The 16909-nt window shown below is 32.1% G+C and overlaps 1 protein-coding gene across 5 annotated transcripts in view; it reads right to left on the bottom strand.

Annotated features, from left to right (window-relative positions):
* Window positions 1-16909, bottom strand: part of CSMD3 (CUB and Sushi multiple domains 3) — a 1092836-nt gene that overhangs the window by 88145 nt on the left and 987782 nt on the right. For all 5 annotated transcript variants that reach the window (XM_088798979.1, XM_088798980.1, XM_088798981.1 and 2 more), the window contains 5 exons: window positions 12619-12699; window positions 11830-11943; window positions 5054-5242; window positions 4527-4673; window positions 1679-1867 (listed from right to left, as the gene is read on the bottom strand). In XM_088798979.1, the coding sequence (XP_088655105.1) occupies window positions 1679-1867; window positions 4527-4673; window positions 5054-5242; window positions 11830-11943; window positions 12619-12699 (720 nt within the window). The remainder of the gene's footprint in view (window positions 1-1678; window positions 1868-4526; window positions 4674-5053; window positions 5243-11829; window positions 11944-12618; window positions 12700-16909) is intronic.

Here is a 16909-nt window from a genome sequence, read left to right as displayed (position 1 = left end):
CAACAAAGCAATTTCAAACTTTCAGAAAGTTCAGGATTACATTTGAACCAAAAATTAATGATTTTTCCTAAAGGTTTATATATAAACTATTTAATATGTATAATAATCTTTAGCAAACCTTTAGGAAAAATAATTAATATATATGTATACACATATATAGTACATATAAAATATATATATATATATAAATAATTCCTACATAACTAAATGTAATAGTTCAAAGTTTAGAGCATTTTAATGTTTATTTAAAATATATATGATTTAGAGGTTCTTATATACATTTTAAATTCCTATCATTCTGAAATTATGAGATCAAAGATTCTTTCCCAAACTAGTGCTAGAAAAATTAGGTAACATTAAGAATTTGTAAATACTTCTGGTATTCAATTGGTCAAAGGAAAGCAGATGTTTTGATGGTTTATTGAAATATATTTATTCTACATGTAACCAGCGCCTTCAATGTTTGCAACCCTGTAAGGTTGTGACACTGCCCAGAATTCTAATAAGCCGTTCACGTTTCCTGAATCCACAGAAAAAGAAAACAATAATTCTTTGTTTTCTCATTTATTTATACATGCCTATGAGAGCTATCTTTTCATGACGTAGAAATTATAGTTTAGTAGGTAAAAGAAACCATTCTGGATGTCAGGTAATATTTATTCTATGCTCATTTTAACTTGCTGTTGTTTAATTTTAAATTTCAATTGATCTATTGTATACATTTTTTGTTTTATAAAAATTGCCTCCATTAAGTAGATTATAGATAAAACCTATTATTTATTAATTGAGAGTGTTTTGTACTTTTTTTTTTAATGTAGGGTTCATTGTTGTTATATACACCTCCACATTCTGGATAGAATAAATCAAATACAAAATTAAATTCCATATTGACAAAATAATGTAATATGTGAAATATTTGAAAAATTTTAAAGTCCAATGACATTTGATATTCTTGTGTAACTGATACAGAATATGCCTTTATGACCACACCTAGATAAGACACTCAACAACTTTTTAAAAACAAGACTTAGTCCAAAGCTCTACAATATGCCATTTGTCGATTAAGTAGATTGTCATTGAGTTTGCAATAGCAGGATAAATGCTCAGAGAGTGCCTTGATTTTTAACAAAATACAAACAAAAATGAAAGACATATCTTTGTTGAGTCAGCTAAACAGTGAAATAATCACGTGGTGATTAGCTACATTTTGTTCTTTTAAACTCGTTGCTCTGAGAGCACATTTTTGCATAATCAGAGTGAAAGCCTTCAGGGAACTTGCCCACCTCTTATCCTCTCTATTCTTTTTGCAGACTCCACACTAATACAATACCCAGCTCTGGGGCAATCATTGTATGACAATGAAGTAACTAAAGTTGTGGATGTATGAATAGAGTATGTATATAAGTTGATAGAGTAAAGGCATAGATCACATAACAACAAATGAAGAATTTAAAACAATGTGTCTCATTCTCCACAAATTTATCACTGTGTGTGTGTGTGTGTGTGTGTGTGTGTGTGTGTGTGTGTGTGTTTAAGCCTTATTTTCATGAGCGGTGTCTATAATATGATTGTGAATTTTGTTTATATTTTGGGAAATTTCAGTGATCCCAATGAAAAATTTTAAAAGGGTTAATCTTTTCTTAATGTTTTTATCAGTTTTTTGAATGATATACTTTACCTTGACAAGCAGGGACTGGAGCATCCCATGCATGATACCCATAGGAAGACTTTCTGCACACAGCACTGCTTTTACCAACAAGTCGGAATCCTCGATCACAGGCCCAGCGGACCACGCTATTAAGTTGTCCACCTGTCTGACTGATGATGTATCCATGAGGTGGGGATTCTGGGGTGCTACAGTAGAAAGCTTTTAAAAAAAAAAAAAATAGTCACTGCATAATTAACGAATCAGCAGTTCTTTATATCCCAGAGTGATAAAAACCTATGAGTGAACATCAATACTTAAAAATAGGCCATTTATGTGAATTTTACTTCATCTGAACATCATATTATTTTATATCTTCTTGACAATATATCGACATGACTTTTATGAGACATATCAATCTCTGGGCTTTTTTCTTCTAATTCTTATCAGCACCAAAGATATCTTCTGAATTGAAATATATCATATTTTCTTAACACTCTGGAGGTTCAAAAGCCTTACAAATATTTCAGAGAGTTTGGAAGCTGTACTTCCTGTCATTTGAAGGGCCTAAATGCCAAAGCCTTGGTAGGAATATTTAGAGCATATTGTTTACATGTCACTTTGAAGTTCTCTCCAGACAACTATATATTATCATATTAGATCATGCATTTAATTTTGGTTGATGTCTCCAAAGGATCCCTCACATTCCATAATCCTCTTTCCCAATTTATTAAAGTTTTGATGCTGTCAAGAATGCTTACATGTGGTGATAAAAAATGCCAATAAAATAAAATTTTTTCATCTCCTGAAGTCTGAAATGTCAAAGATAATGTCAAATAGCATTTTCATATATATGTACTTTTGAGACTATTCAGCCTGGCAGGATCCATTACCCTTTGAAACTTCAATGTATTCTTTTGAGAAAAATGAGACTTTAGGGGTAAATAGTAGGAAATAGCTTGGACTTAAAATATATAAGTCATAACCTGTCGTTTCTAAAGGAAAAATATATATTCAATATGTCAAGCTGTTCTTGGGGCTAAAAGTGGTGTTTTCACTATATTTATATCCAAATTTGTCATGAAAATCAACATAAGGCTCTGGTTTATAATATAGTCAATCTAATGATTATGATGGCTTGATTTGAATGGTGCACCTTTAGTTATTATGATCATTAAAAATGAAACTTAATGTGTTGACTTTCAAATGCTGTCTTTGGGCACAATTTTAATAAAAATACATTTACACTATTCAGATAATAGAAACAGATTCAATTATGAAAAATCTGAAGTACTGAGGCATATATTAAAACTGGATAATATATTTTAATTTTTTTAAAAGAACTATGCATACTTTTTTTTTTAAGATTTTATTGGGGAAGGGGAACAGGACTTTATTGGGGAACAGTGTGTACTTCCAGGACTTTTTTTCCACGTCAAGTTGTTGTCCTTTCAGTCTTAGTTGTGGAGGGCGCAGCTCAGCTCCAGGTCCAGTTGCTGTTGTTAATTGTAGGGGGCGCAGCCCACCATCCCTTGAGGGAGTCGAACTGGCAACCTTGTGGTTGAGAGCCCACTGGCCCATGTAGAAATAGAACCGGCAGCCTTCAGAGTTAGGAGCACGGAGCTCCAACCACCTGAGCCACTGGGCCGGCCCCATATTTTAATTTTTTAGAGCATTTCTCTTTTTAGGGCCTAATCATATTTTTAAAATTGAATAGAAGTCTATTATAGGATAAAACTTGTATACATATTAGGAGTATAATATGATGTGAGTGATGTTACTTCTAAAATGTAAAATACAAATTGTTAATAAATTAGAATCAAACTATCATACTATAGCTTTAAAATTAAAACAAATAGACAACCATTGTTTTATTTGTACATTATGTGTTTATGTAAATTTATCTGTATGAGCGAAATCTGAGCGTATACTTTTAGAACTGATATTAAAAGGTTATTTAAATCTATGCCTAGAATTGTTGTGTCAGGATTGTTTATAAAATATGTATGAAAGTAATTTTCAGTTGAATGATTAGCAATGACCTGTGGTTTGGGAAGACATGATCTAAACACTGCACAGAAAGAGATGGCTGATTGGTTCTGAAGTATTATGTTACTGAGCCACATACACATGGCATCTGACATAAACTAGGATAGCAATAATAAAAGGAATATAACCTTCACATATGGGAAACTATTTATGTACACTTTCTCAACAAGAAAATTATTGACTCAACATCAGTAGACCTCATAAACAGAAAGACATAGAAAATGCTATTTCATTTTGATATTAAAATTATTTTCAGCCCGTATCTTTCTAAATATTACTCAATGAAAATCAGTAGTGACAAAACAATTATTTTTTTTTACATTTAAATGATGTATTCATCATTCTCTCTTTAAATATTTAATATAGTTAGCAAGTATCACAAATAGATGAATAATAATGAAAACAAAAATTTTAACCATTGTATGTTTATCTTTTGTTTAAACCTGTCATTTAAAGGAGTTATTAAATAGATCAGATATACACAATTGAGCACCACTATCAATTTTGTGAAAGTTCAAAGGAAACAAATCAATTGGGGGGGAAAAATACATTAAAAATGTAAGTTTACTTGATAATGAACTTACTTAAGTTATTAATATTATAAGTGCTTTTAATCTTTTCAAAAATCATATGACCAAGTTGTAGAATTATTATCATTACAATGAGGAAACTGAGACAGAGAGAGGTCCCATAAATTGCTTAAGAAACATCAGTGAAGGAACTATGATTTAAACTCCTGTCTAATTGAAGAGTGTCTATGTTTGTGCTCTTTAAAAACAACCACACTGAGGATGCAGATGAGATCTGTACTAAAGTCGTAAGTATCACATACCTATATATCTTATCCGGAAGCCTTTTTTGTTATTGCCATGATCTGCTGACCATTGAAGAAAAACTTCATGACCATTGCTTGTTATATTAAAAGCAGATGTATAATCTCCACTGAGGGAAATAAGCACTGGACTCTGAATATTTGGTCCTTCAGAAAGAAAATAATACAATTTAGATACACCTGAACAATTATGTTCCAATTTACTTTTAGTATTTTATATCATTAGAATAGTATTAAATATAGTGAAATTGTTCTGCAACCAACTACCTCATCAACAGTAACTTAAAACATAATATAAAATGTTTGTTCTAAATATTTTAATGTGATAGCTAAAGAATCTACAATTTATAAAATCATCAATTAATATTTCCATATGGTATTTAAGTAAATTGGATGTTGATACACTAAAAAAATCTATAATATAATATAAAACCATGTAAGTGATTGTTTATACTGAAGGTCTGTATATATAAATAGAATATTTGGACTCAATTTAGGAATATCCAGTAAATATAACCCATGGTTACCATCATACACCTGAAGAACATCAAATTCCTTTTCTGTCTGGAAGAATTCTACAAACATGCTGATATTATATCCCTTTTCTACTGAAATGCTCCAGGCACACATTTGAAGATTAGGGTAACTGTCAGGATATCCAGGGCTCAATATGACTCCCGTGGAATCTAGCCGTAATTCGTTGGCAGGACAGAGCACTGTCAAAGAAAGAAATCATTAAATAATGCTAGTGTTTTAGGCCTAAATGAAAACTGCATTTTCAAAACTGGAAACTCTGCTTTCATGTTCAATACTATAGAGGAGACAATACCTTGAATTATGTGTTAGAAGAGACTTGCATTAAGCTTGCAGTTCAAACAATCGGAGGAATACCTAAAAATGTATGGTATTGATTTCCTTTTTTTCTTTTTTTATTACATAGAAGATGCATTATTTTTCTGGACAATAAATAGATAAATAATTAAAAGTTGAGGTATTTATTTCTTTCTATTTCTTTATGTTCTTTCTTACTTTTTCTCATCTTCTTATGACCCAACTCCTCTGCCTCTATTATCTATGTCTTTGCCCTTTTCTTTTCCCTCATTACTTTCTTCCTCACCCTCTTCTCTCCTAAACTTTAACTCACTCAGGCTTGTGGGATTAGACAGGAAACTGCTCTCTCTTAGAGTATTCATTCCAGACAAAGCCACTTCTGATCTCAGGAATCAGCTTAATCCATGAGAATTTAACACAATTTGGGGGTTACCAATTACCTTTCAGTTCTTTGTGCTATTCCAGACTATAAATGTAAGTCAAAGCACAAGCTCTTCCTATTTCATAATATTACCTATGCTGTACATTTCACAAATATATACAGAGGGTGCCTAAAAAATGTATACAAATTTTAAGAAAGAAAAAACTGTATTAAAATTACACTGATGGTAACCACTTTGAGCACCTCTTGCAATTGCAGAACTCAAATGTCACTTATATTCATCTTTTGTTATCGGTATATATTGAGTATTTCAATTTTAATACAGTTTTTCATTTCCTATAATACGTATACATTTTTTTGGTATCCTCTGCATGTATGTATGTATGTGTGTGTGTGTGTATGTGTGTGTGTGTGTATATATATATATATACACACATATATGTATATATATATATACATATATGTATATATATAATATTATGTACATATTATATGTATACATAATTAAACTATTATATATATTATAATACATATATACACACATATATATGTATAATATAATATAATATAATTTAATTTAATATAATATAATATAAATGTATCCTGTTTCCCTAAAAATAAGACCAAGCTGGACAATCAGCTCTAATGCATCTTTTGGAGCAAAATTTAATATAAGCCTTGGTCTTTTTCGGGGAAACACAGTATATATGTATATATTTGTGTGTATGTGTATATGTATATATTTTTGTGTACACAAAAACAGAAAATTTGTTACAAAAAAACATAATTATGATGTAACAGTTTCCAAAGGACAGTAAACTTTAATTGTTGACATCAGTAGCATTATGCAGTGGACCAAATAATACAAACATCTACTTAAATATGCATTGTGAATGAGAGTGTCACCAAGATGATAGAATCCTATCACTCAAAAGATTCAATTTCAGTCTTTGGTTTTCTTAAGAATTTGAGGTTCTATGATGTGAGAAGAGGACTGGAATTGCTCAGTATAGTCCATATTGTGCATAATTAAACTGATATATATCAAACAGGATTTAGTTCAATATAATAAATACCTCTTTACTTGTGAGAATAATGGAAGTGGCTATGGCACAATGTCCTATGGACCTCATTGCTAAAGACTTTTTAAACTTAGGATGGACCAATTTTTTAGTTTTACTATAAGGGATATTCAAGCAACTGGAGTGGACTAGATAAATTTTGAGGGTTTGGTGAATTGGACAAACATCCCATGCTATTTTTTAATCCAATTATTATACAATTTCCATCTTGGTGTTAGATAGCATTGTATTTCAAAATAATTAGAGCACCACCTTAAGTAGAATCCTTGTTTTTCAATGTTTGTTTAAATGAGCTAGACTTGGAAATACCAAATATAGTTGCTGGAATATAGATGAATAGATGGTGGATTTATATGCCTACCATTTCTTGGGTGCAAGGACAATGAAATATTTTGAGTTATAAAATCTCCAAATAGTTTAGGGATGAAAAAGAGTAAGTAAAACAGAGATTTATAGCAACATACGACTATACTTTAACCAAGCTAATATCTTAAAAATAAATAACTTGAAAATAAAATCTGCCATAAGTAATACACAGATATTTGAAAGAATTGACTATAGAATATAGCACAGCTAACTCTCAGAACTGTTTTCTATGTTGTTTTCTTGTTGTTGTTTTGTTTGTTGTTTGTTTGTTGTTGTTGTTGTTGTTTGGCTTTTACTTCTGTTTCTTTTACTCCAATTTGAGAAGTTTGCTTCTTAAATATGACTTTAAGATTACAAAACATTGACTCTTTTGAGTGATAGGATTTTATCATCTTGGTGACACTTTCATTCTCAATGCATATTTAAGTAGATGTTTGTATTATTTGGTCACTGAATAATGCTATTGATGTTAAAAATTAAAGTTTACTGTCCTTTGGAAACTGTTACATCATAATTATGTTTTTTTTGTAACAAATTTTCTTTTTATGTGTACACAAAAAATATATACATGTACATATAAGACTATGTACTTTTTTTTGGTATCAGCTCATTTTCAGTCTTAAAGAAACCTGACCTTTGTTTTTCACAAAATAAAAAATATATATATGTAAAATAAATAAACTTAAAGGTTAGAGTGAAATGGAAAATATGTGTCAAAGATGAAGAATATTATTGAATATCAGCTATGGCATATTGAAATGAAAGATGTATGTAACCACATGATAAGTTGAAGTAAGTTTTAAGGAAGGGTTTATTTAGTGTGTGCTCAGATATTTAACACTTCTGGACTATTTAGCTAAGTAAGTAACTGTTTGGATTACTCCCTCACTAAAAACCATTCAGCAGCTTCTTAGTTTGATACAAAGCCTTCCAAGTTCAGTCCTTGCCCACCTCCCCAAAATTGTTTCCTGCTGCTCCTCCTCTGAAAAGTAATGCTCCAAACGTATGTACACAAAAACAGACAGCTTTTTGAACTCAGTACATTCTTTTCTGCTTCTGTTTCAAATGTCCCTTTTTTGTCTGCTGCATTTGAAATGTTAGTGCATTTCAAGTGTATTGCCCTCTGTGGAACACTCCCTGAACCTCTCCTCCATCAACCCAAGCAGAATTGTTGATTTATTTCCCAGTGCCTCTGTAGTAATGTAGGCTTCTATTATTGCAGTTAGCAATTCTATAGCTATTATTTCCTTTCTTTCTTGGCTCTCTAGTCTGTGGTTATCGAAAAGCAAGTGCCATGTCTTACTTAATGTTTTGGCCCCAATGTTCTGAACAGAATAAATGTTCCATATTACTTTTGAAAAAAACACACAAAATAAACAAACAAACAAACAAACAAAAAACTGGTGTGATCCAACATAATCTATCACAAATACACAAATTAATCTATTCTCATGCTATTCAACATATAGCAAGAAGCCAGACAACCATCAATAATAAGAGTAAGTATTTTTTTTGGTCCTTAGGTCGTTTTGCAGCAAGTAAAGGGAACATCCAAAGTTCTGTCTCCTGGAAAGGAGGCTTAACCATTGCTTATATACACTATTTGGTTAATTACATGTTGCTTTCTTCTTTGCAGTTGACTACACTTATCCAGCTGAGTTCCTGTCAAGTCAATCCTGTTTACAGTTGTGTCTGCAAAATACTGTGCTACATTTTAACATTCAGCAAGAACAGCATTTAGTGAGAATCACCCAGACCTTGAGACCTTTGTCCTATCTAACACTAGGATGTGCCTTCCTACCACCCCATGCTCCTGGCCCACCACCCACATGTGATTGCGAAGCCTTTCAACTTATTCAATGCAGCTTACTGACCTTCATCTCTTCTCTGGGATTTTTGGAATTAAGACTGAAAGAGATCAAATTGTTTCCTGAGTCTGTAAAATATTCCAGGAATTTTTTTTCTTTCTTTTTTTTTTTTTTTTAGTTGAAATAAGTCCATATTTGTTTTCTAATGCTTATAGTAAAAAAAGCCCTAAATCTTTATTATTATTATTATTATTATTATTACTATTATTATTTTCTGGTATACAAAACAATATAATAGACATTTCACCCCTCATAAAGTGATAACCCCCTCTTCCCCCAATCTATTGTCTCTCTGGCATCGTGTATATCTATTACAAGTCCATTGACTCTATTCCCTATACTATACTCCATATCCCTTGACTATATCTATATAAATATATAATATATATAATTATAGTTGACATACAATATTATTGAGCTTCAGGTGTACAGTGCAGTAGTCAAGCATCTACACCATCTGTGAAGTGGTCTCCCTAATAAGATACCCTATAAAATCTGAGTAACTACTTATTGATTATGACTTTGTTAGACACTGTTAAGCATCTTTCGTGTAGTATCTCACTTATCTGTCACAACGACTTTAAGAAGTCTGTACAATTTTTATCCCCATTATACATATGAGGAAACTGATGCTCAGAAAGTTTAAAGTGCACAGTCTCACAGATTCAGCTAGGAGAACCCCACTTTTTAATCCCCAAATATAACCACCCACTATGTTACATTTATATCAAACTCTTTGAAGTGCACATTTAGAATTGCTTTCCATATTTTATGTGTGAGATAGAGAACTACAGAGGATCCAGGGAAGAATAACAGAAATGATGCAGCCTCATTTAGGAAGAATGAAAAAAAAATCAAGTAATTTAAATAGACTAAAAACAATGTAGATTAGTTCTAAAAGATTCTAAATGAAGGTCTGTCTGTTGGCAATCTTGTGAATTAACTCAAACACAAATGTAAAGTTAGATTTTTAGCTTAAGTGCTAAATTAATTAATAAGTGCCTATTAATTAACATAGTAGTAACTCAGCATGGACTCCCTCTGAGGGATAATTTATTAATTTTTAGCTAGTTATCTGATGTTATTAAGAGACAAAAATGTATTGTCTTATTTTATATTCTGCACAGCAGATAGAATAAGAAGAGATGCCATTAGTAATGTATAGAAAATTCTGATTTTAATAACAAGATATTGAAAGTATAAGAGATGAGAGATTGTGAAATAACTGTTATCTGAATTGTTTTATTTTAATTTAAAAAAATATTGAATTGGGATCCAGATATTATTTTAAAAAAAAAGTGTTGTCCTTCAAGAGTTCATGATGTAGTTTATATACTGGGGCCCAGAAACCCCTGGTATGCAATCGTTCATTTACAACTTCTTGTGTGAGCGCAAGTTATTTTCCCATGTATACACTCCCAAAAGGCTGAACTCTATCTTCTGCATTCACATATCTAAATATCTGAATGTGAATCCTAAGTAATTTACTATAAATACAACAAAAGTATTCATGTGTAAAGAAAAAAGTTAGATAAATGACATTTAAATATCAGGAATATACATGATAGACTTCAGAATACCCAACCAACTTTAAGATGTTCTTAAATCTTTGACAAAGCATAAGGGAAATTCTCACATGGGCAGTGGTTTATACCTCCACACAATTTTTTCTTTCTTTTTGCAACTGTAAAAGCCCTTTGTGAAAATCCTTCCATCTTCTTATAAGGACTCCAATGACACAGAAAATCAAATATTCATTCCCACTTATGGTATGTTTGGAATAATAAACAGAATTTTTGTTTTAGGCTTGTAACAGTTATTATACTACACAGGAAATAGGTTTCCATTCCTTAGAATAAGTCTCAATGAAAAAAGTAATCCAAGAAAAACTGGAAAGGGAAAATCAAATTCAATTAAAATTTCATTTAAATTAACCAGCATTTATAATCATAATAGTTATTACATGTTAGGGACTGTTCTGGGCCCTAGAAGCTACACAAATTAACAATACATGATTCTTGAAGATCCAAATTCCAACACATCATTCAAGGTCCATTATGGTCTTTTCCTTGTAACATAGTGAATTCTTTGAAGTCCATAACCTACTGTCTTTCATTTCTGTGTCTTTGCATATACATTTGTCACTTGAACCACCTTATCCCTATCTCTATTTTAACAGAGTAAGTCTCACTAGTAATTCGGAAACCATGACTCAGAGAGGAATGCCTCCATCGAGTTTTCCCTGTCCCATAAACCATTAAACACTATATATATGTATAATTCTATAGTCCCCTGTCATAGGTCCTTATGCTGTGCCCTTCATAATAGAGACCATTTACAAGTTGGTTTTTGTTTCTTTGTTTTCCTTTCAGATCCTCATACTGAACAGTTGCTCAATAAAGTTTAATGAATCTAGTGGTTAGAACAGGAACTACTCCCAAGCACAGGCAATCCACATTGGAGCCTTTACTTAAAATGGTTTCTCTTATTTTCTACGTCCATTTCTACCCCTCACAGCAAAAATAATTTCAGTAAGCTGAACTGACTTTGGGATGAATGACAAAGACTAAACTTTGGAAGAATCAAAATGTTCAAAGTTAAATCTGAGAAATAATGGAATGAAAAACATTAAGTTACACATGAGCTGTGTAACTTCATCAACCCTGCCTGTTAAGTATTGACTATTTATATAAAATAGATTTTTCTCAATGTTGCCAGCATTGAATTAAACATAACACAAATATTTGTAAATAAATAATCATAATAACTGGTACCTTGACAAACTGGAGGTGCCCCGTCCATCTGGAGTCGTTCTCCTAATCTGCATGTCAGAATTGCGTTACCAACCAAAGTAAATCCTGGAAGACACTGGTACCTAATAATATCACCTATTAAAAAGCGAACAGACAAATGGGTTTTCAGAGAAGCAACGAGGTAAAAATTTTCAGATGTTTCTGTTGTAAAATCAGACTTTTTTCTTTCAGTCATTTTTAATCAGTATAAAATCCTATTAGTTGTAAGCAGGGAAGCTATTCTAAATATTGAACTACCAGGACTTCACAGGCACTGACCAATCAAAACTGAAGCTAAGAGTTAACTACCAGTAAGACCGCACTAGTGCACACCAGTTGGATATAAGCAATAGTAGTAAGGAAATAATCTGGTTGGTATAGGTAAGATATTCATTTAAAATGTATCAAGCAGTAAAAACTATCATTAGTTCTTGCTTTTATATTAAGATTAGATTTACATTGGTCATTGATTTTTGCCTACATTTCTTAACCAAAATCAATATGATAATAATAAAAAGTTTATTACAGCAACATTATACAGTTATACGGTTTAAATTCTCACACTGTTTTCTAATTGTACATCCAGGGAATATAGAATTCTCCCTTTCCTTTTTTCACTGCTGACCATCCTTAAGAATTCTAAACAATCCCCATCTATCCAGAGAAAGAGGGTGGAAGACAAGCTGTTACTGTACTTTATTTTTGTTTCTTTTTAAGCAAATACCTCTGTTAAGAGTGTGTTTTCTTTAAAAGTAATTTAACAGACTTTACCTATTTCAAATTCATCATCTTCTGTCAAAATTTCAGCATTGGGTACAGGTGGTGGAGGTTGGCACACTCTTAGTTGATAGGCTATAAAAATAGACAATGTGTTTATTCCTTCTCTGAGCAGCTTTATATATAGGTATATATTCACATATGTGAAAACTATGCAAGGTTTACATATAAGAATATAAATAAATGGTAGAATTTACCAAGTTTCAATTATTTCTTTATTTTTAAAAAATGCTGTTAACAATGAGGGGACATAAATCATTCCTTAGATGCCAAAATATTTTTTCATGGTAAGAATACTTACCTTTTAATTCCTTAGTTTTTACCCTCATTCTATAATATTCCTCCTTGTTATGTGCTTCATAACACCTGCTATTTTCCTTCTTGGCATGATCACAATTTGGAATTACATACCCATGTCTGTTTATGTGCTCAATGCCTATCTCATCCAAGGCTCACCACAGAATCCCCAACACCAAGTAAAGTGCCTGGCAAACAGTCATAATTTCAAACAAACAAATACTCTCAATGCTAACTCTATTCCAGGAAATAGTATAAACACTTTATTTATATTAACTATATTAGTCCTTATGAAAATGTTATTTATTTCATTACTCAATTTATACAACTATGCCCATAATTATCCCCATTGTATAAAAGAGAAAACTATTAAAGAGAGTTTTAAAATTTGTTCAAATCCCACAGCTATAATGTGGTAAATTAGCTGGAAGTGGAAGCTCGGCAGTCTGGCTGAAGAGCCTTCTCTAACCATGCTTCATTGGTATGTTTACAAAATATCTATTTATTGTTTCATGTTTCCAATTGTCTATATGACTTGAACATGTCATCCCATTAGATTAGAGAAATTCCTTTTGACGTAATTTAAAGACCACCGAAAAGAAAAGAAAAAAAGTTTCTATGAATCTAAGTATCATCACTACTAACCCTGCATATTTATATCACAATCATTGGCTTTATTAAAACCTGTTTTCACTGGGAGTCTTTTAAAAATGTCATATACTCTTGTTTATTCAAGAAACATATTTTTACATAATTATGACATCTGAATAAGAATCTGTTTTATATGCTTAACTTTATTACTTAAACTCACAAGTTATTTATGGACCTCAATGTGCAGATAAAGAGAATAAAGCTTAAAAGACATAGTGAGTTATCTGAGCTCACATGACTAGTACAAGTTTAGCCATGACTCCATCCTATGTCCTTTAACTTCAAAGCCCATACCTTAAATATTGCCCCTATTGTGACAGTGTTATGAGAGGACTGAGGTACATCAATCAGACCAGATAAAGAAGGCTCCTATAAAAGGATATGAATGCAATACATTTTTAAAAATGCATAAGATGTTTCCAGTTCTGAAGGATAACCATGGCCAGCAGAGCATTTCAGATGTAGGCGGAAACATGACAAAAATTTGAATACTGATTCATCATCATGTAACAAAACCTATTTATAAAAGGTTAATAGTCTAATAAACATCCAGGTTAACAAGGACAAAGAGAAAAAAAAAAATCAAAATGTAGATGGAGAGGGATGAATCAAGGAAAATGTGTTTCAATATCCTGCTGTAAATTGTTGTCTGTCTCTTCAAACATCTTCCTTCGGGTACTTTAACCTGTTTATAAAAGCTCTTGCTGTGCAGAGATGTTAATTTGCAAGTAAAACATTGCTCTACACACAAGAGTTACCCCTGGAGAACAGAAGACTTGCTGGGAAAGAAGCCCAGGGCAGAGAAGTATAATCTGGATGTTTAAGAAAAAGTTGAGTTGAGGGTAACATTGGGAATTTTGAAAATCATTTTCCTGAAGTTAGACCTTAAAAGAGATGCAATTATCAAGGTGCAAAGAAATTGTAAGAATGGCCAAAGCATTAAGAGAAAGGGGAGGAAAAAACAGAGAACTTTCCTGAGAAATTCTTATGAGATTATGTTTTCAAGAAGAACATTTTATTTTATCTTAATGTAGAACAGAGGTCAACTCAGAGGATAAAGAATGGTGGGGGTGCCCTCCTATGAATTATTTCACTTTTGTTTGCCTGTTACGTTATTTTTATTCTTGGTGCTAATCACCTTATTTTGTTATTTGAAAACAAGCACATTTTTATCAATGAAGAATCCATGACTATTGCATCTGCAGAACATGCTTACAACGACCTAGATAACTCAGTTGCAGAGTTTAAAAGTGTTTATAAATTGTTAATGAGTAGTACGATACTCAGAAATATTATGTGATTTTCCCAAGACTACACAGGTGCTGTGAGCTAAATCCTATCTTACTCTCTGTTCTTTACCATCACCAACAGTTTTAGAAACTGTTTCTAGAGCCAAGGAGTCACGTTGGGGCCATGGAGGGTCCAAGGAGGCACAGTGCCCTTACCTCCTACCTCTACCTCAGTAAGAAAAATTCTATTTACATGAATCTATAGTTTGAATTCTAAATAAACTTTCCTTTGAACAGATTTTCTACAATTTTTATGCAAGTAATTTTATTGATCCCTCTGACTTCAAGACTGACTTTGTCTCAACTCCCAATTTTCTATCACCAGGATAAACATCTCTTTAGAACTCTTGACTGCCTATTTCCTTTTATCCTTTACTGTTATTTTCTAGTCACAGATCTCTGTTTTGTGGCACATAATCATGACTTGTTCCAAAATTTATTATTGTCCATTTATTAGCTTACTTGTTCATTGTTTGTGTCTCTATCTAGACTTTAAGTAACACGAGAGAGGAGACGGCTTATCTCTCTTTTTTACTGCTCCTTTCACTATGCTCATAATTCCAAAAATATTTGCCAAATAACATACAAAATATAGGTTTTCTTGGGAGGGAAATAGTCTCTACACAAATAGTCTTACCTAAAATGACTCTCAATTCTAAAACTGAAAATGGGGCTGAAATAGAGGCAATTAAAGGTCAGAGGGCTAAAGAACGGGGTCTAAAGAGAATCTGAGAGGCTTTTGAGGGTTTCACTACGTAATTTTGATTACAATGTAGAGGATGAGGGGGTAATGAAAAGAACCCCTTTGTAGAATCTGTTTTTCTTTAAACTCTTGAAGGCAAAGTATTACAAACAGTTAAACCACAAACGACTTCCAACAATTCAATCTTCATCAATTTCTACTAGTTTGTTTGCTAAAATAAGTCTAAAATTTGTCTAATGCCTTTCTATTCTTGCTGGAAATAGGATTGTTGCAGACGTTATAAGTTAAGTTGAAGTCATACGGAATTAAGGTGAGCCCTTAAACCAGTATGACTGCCATCCTTATAAAAAGAGAAGAGATAGAGATGGACACCAGGGACGACATGTGACAATGGGGACAGCGATTGGAATCATTTAACTACAAACCAGAAGCTAGGACAAGGCAAATTGCTAAGGCTCTGTGCTTCGGTTTTCTCATCTGCAAAATAAACATAAAACTAAGATTGAGTTAATATATTGCAAAGTGCTTAGAATCGTGCCTGACACATATAGTCATTTCAAAGGGAAAGAACATTCCCTGTTTGTCAAACATTGACACGAGCATGGCTACTGTGATGACAGTTGTGCCCTGAACACATAGCTTCTCAATCACATGACTTAACTCACAACCCCAATGTCACTGCAAGGGCTAGTACCTATGTGACTTCCCAGAACACATCAAGCAAGCATTTTGGTTTTTATGGTGATTTAAATTGGCTGTATTTTGAAAATGTTGAGATTCTTTATTTGTTTTACTTTGATATATGTTATACTATAATATTAAGTCCTTGAGTTCACCATCCCATTTTTGAGTCCTGTATAATAAAGGTTGTATGTGTCTGTGGTCTCAAAACTGATAGCACAGAGTCCTGAAAATCATATTCAATAAATACTAACTGATAACTGAGTTAAAATAATATCTCATCCTTTATAATGTATATACTTTGGAAGAAAATACACAGGTCTAGGATGAATACACCCACAATTGTACAGGTTAGAATTATATAGGTTGATTGAGCTGGAAGTCACTTTATAAATCACCTATTCTAATATCTTTATTTTGGGGCAGTGGAGGGAGGAGGAGGCCTAGCGAAGTGAAGTGAGGTGACAAGTCCACACATCGATGCTGGCAGAACTGAAACTTTTCAATTGTGTCATCTAAATTTTAAATAGTATTAACAGGTATTTTAGTCCATGCTTTTCATGGATTGTTCTATTTAGAAACAGCTTCATAATTATAACCATTAATGAAAATGCTGTATAACATAGTGATTTACACATTTAAAATATACATTTGATCTAAATCT

This window comes from Rhinolophus sinicus, chromosome 6 (genome assembly GCF_057876585.1).
Source record: "Rhinolophus sinicus isolate RSI-liver-muscle chromosome 6, RSI-T2T, whole genome shotgun sequence".
NCBI classification, from domain to species: Eukaryota; Metazoa; Chordata; class Mammalia; order Chiroptera; family Rhinolophidae; genus Rhinolophus; species Rhinolophus sinicus.
This window is presented reverse-complemented; position numbering and strand designations above follow the sequence as displayed.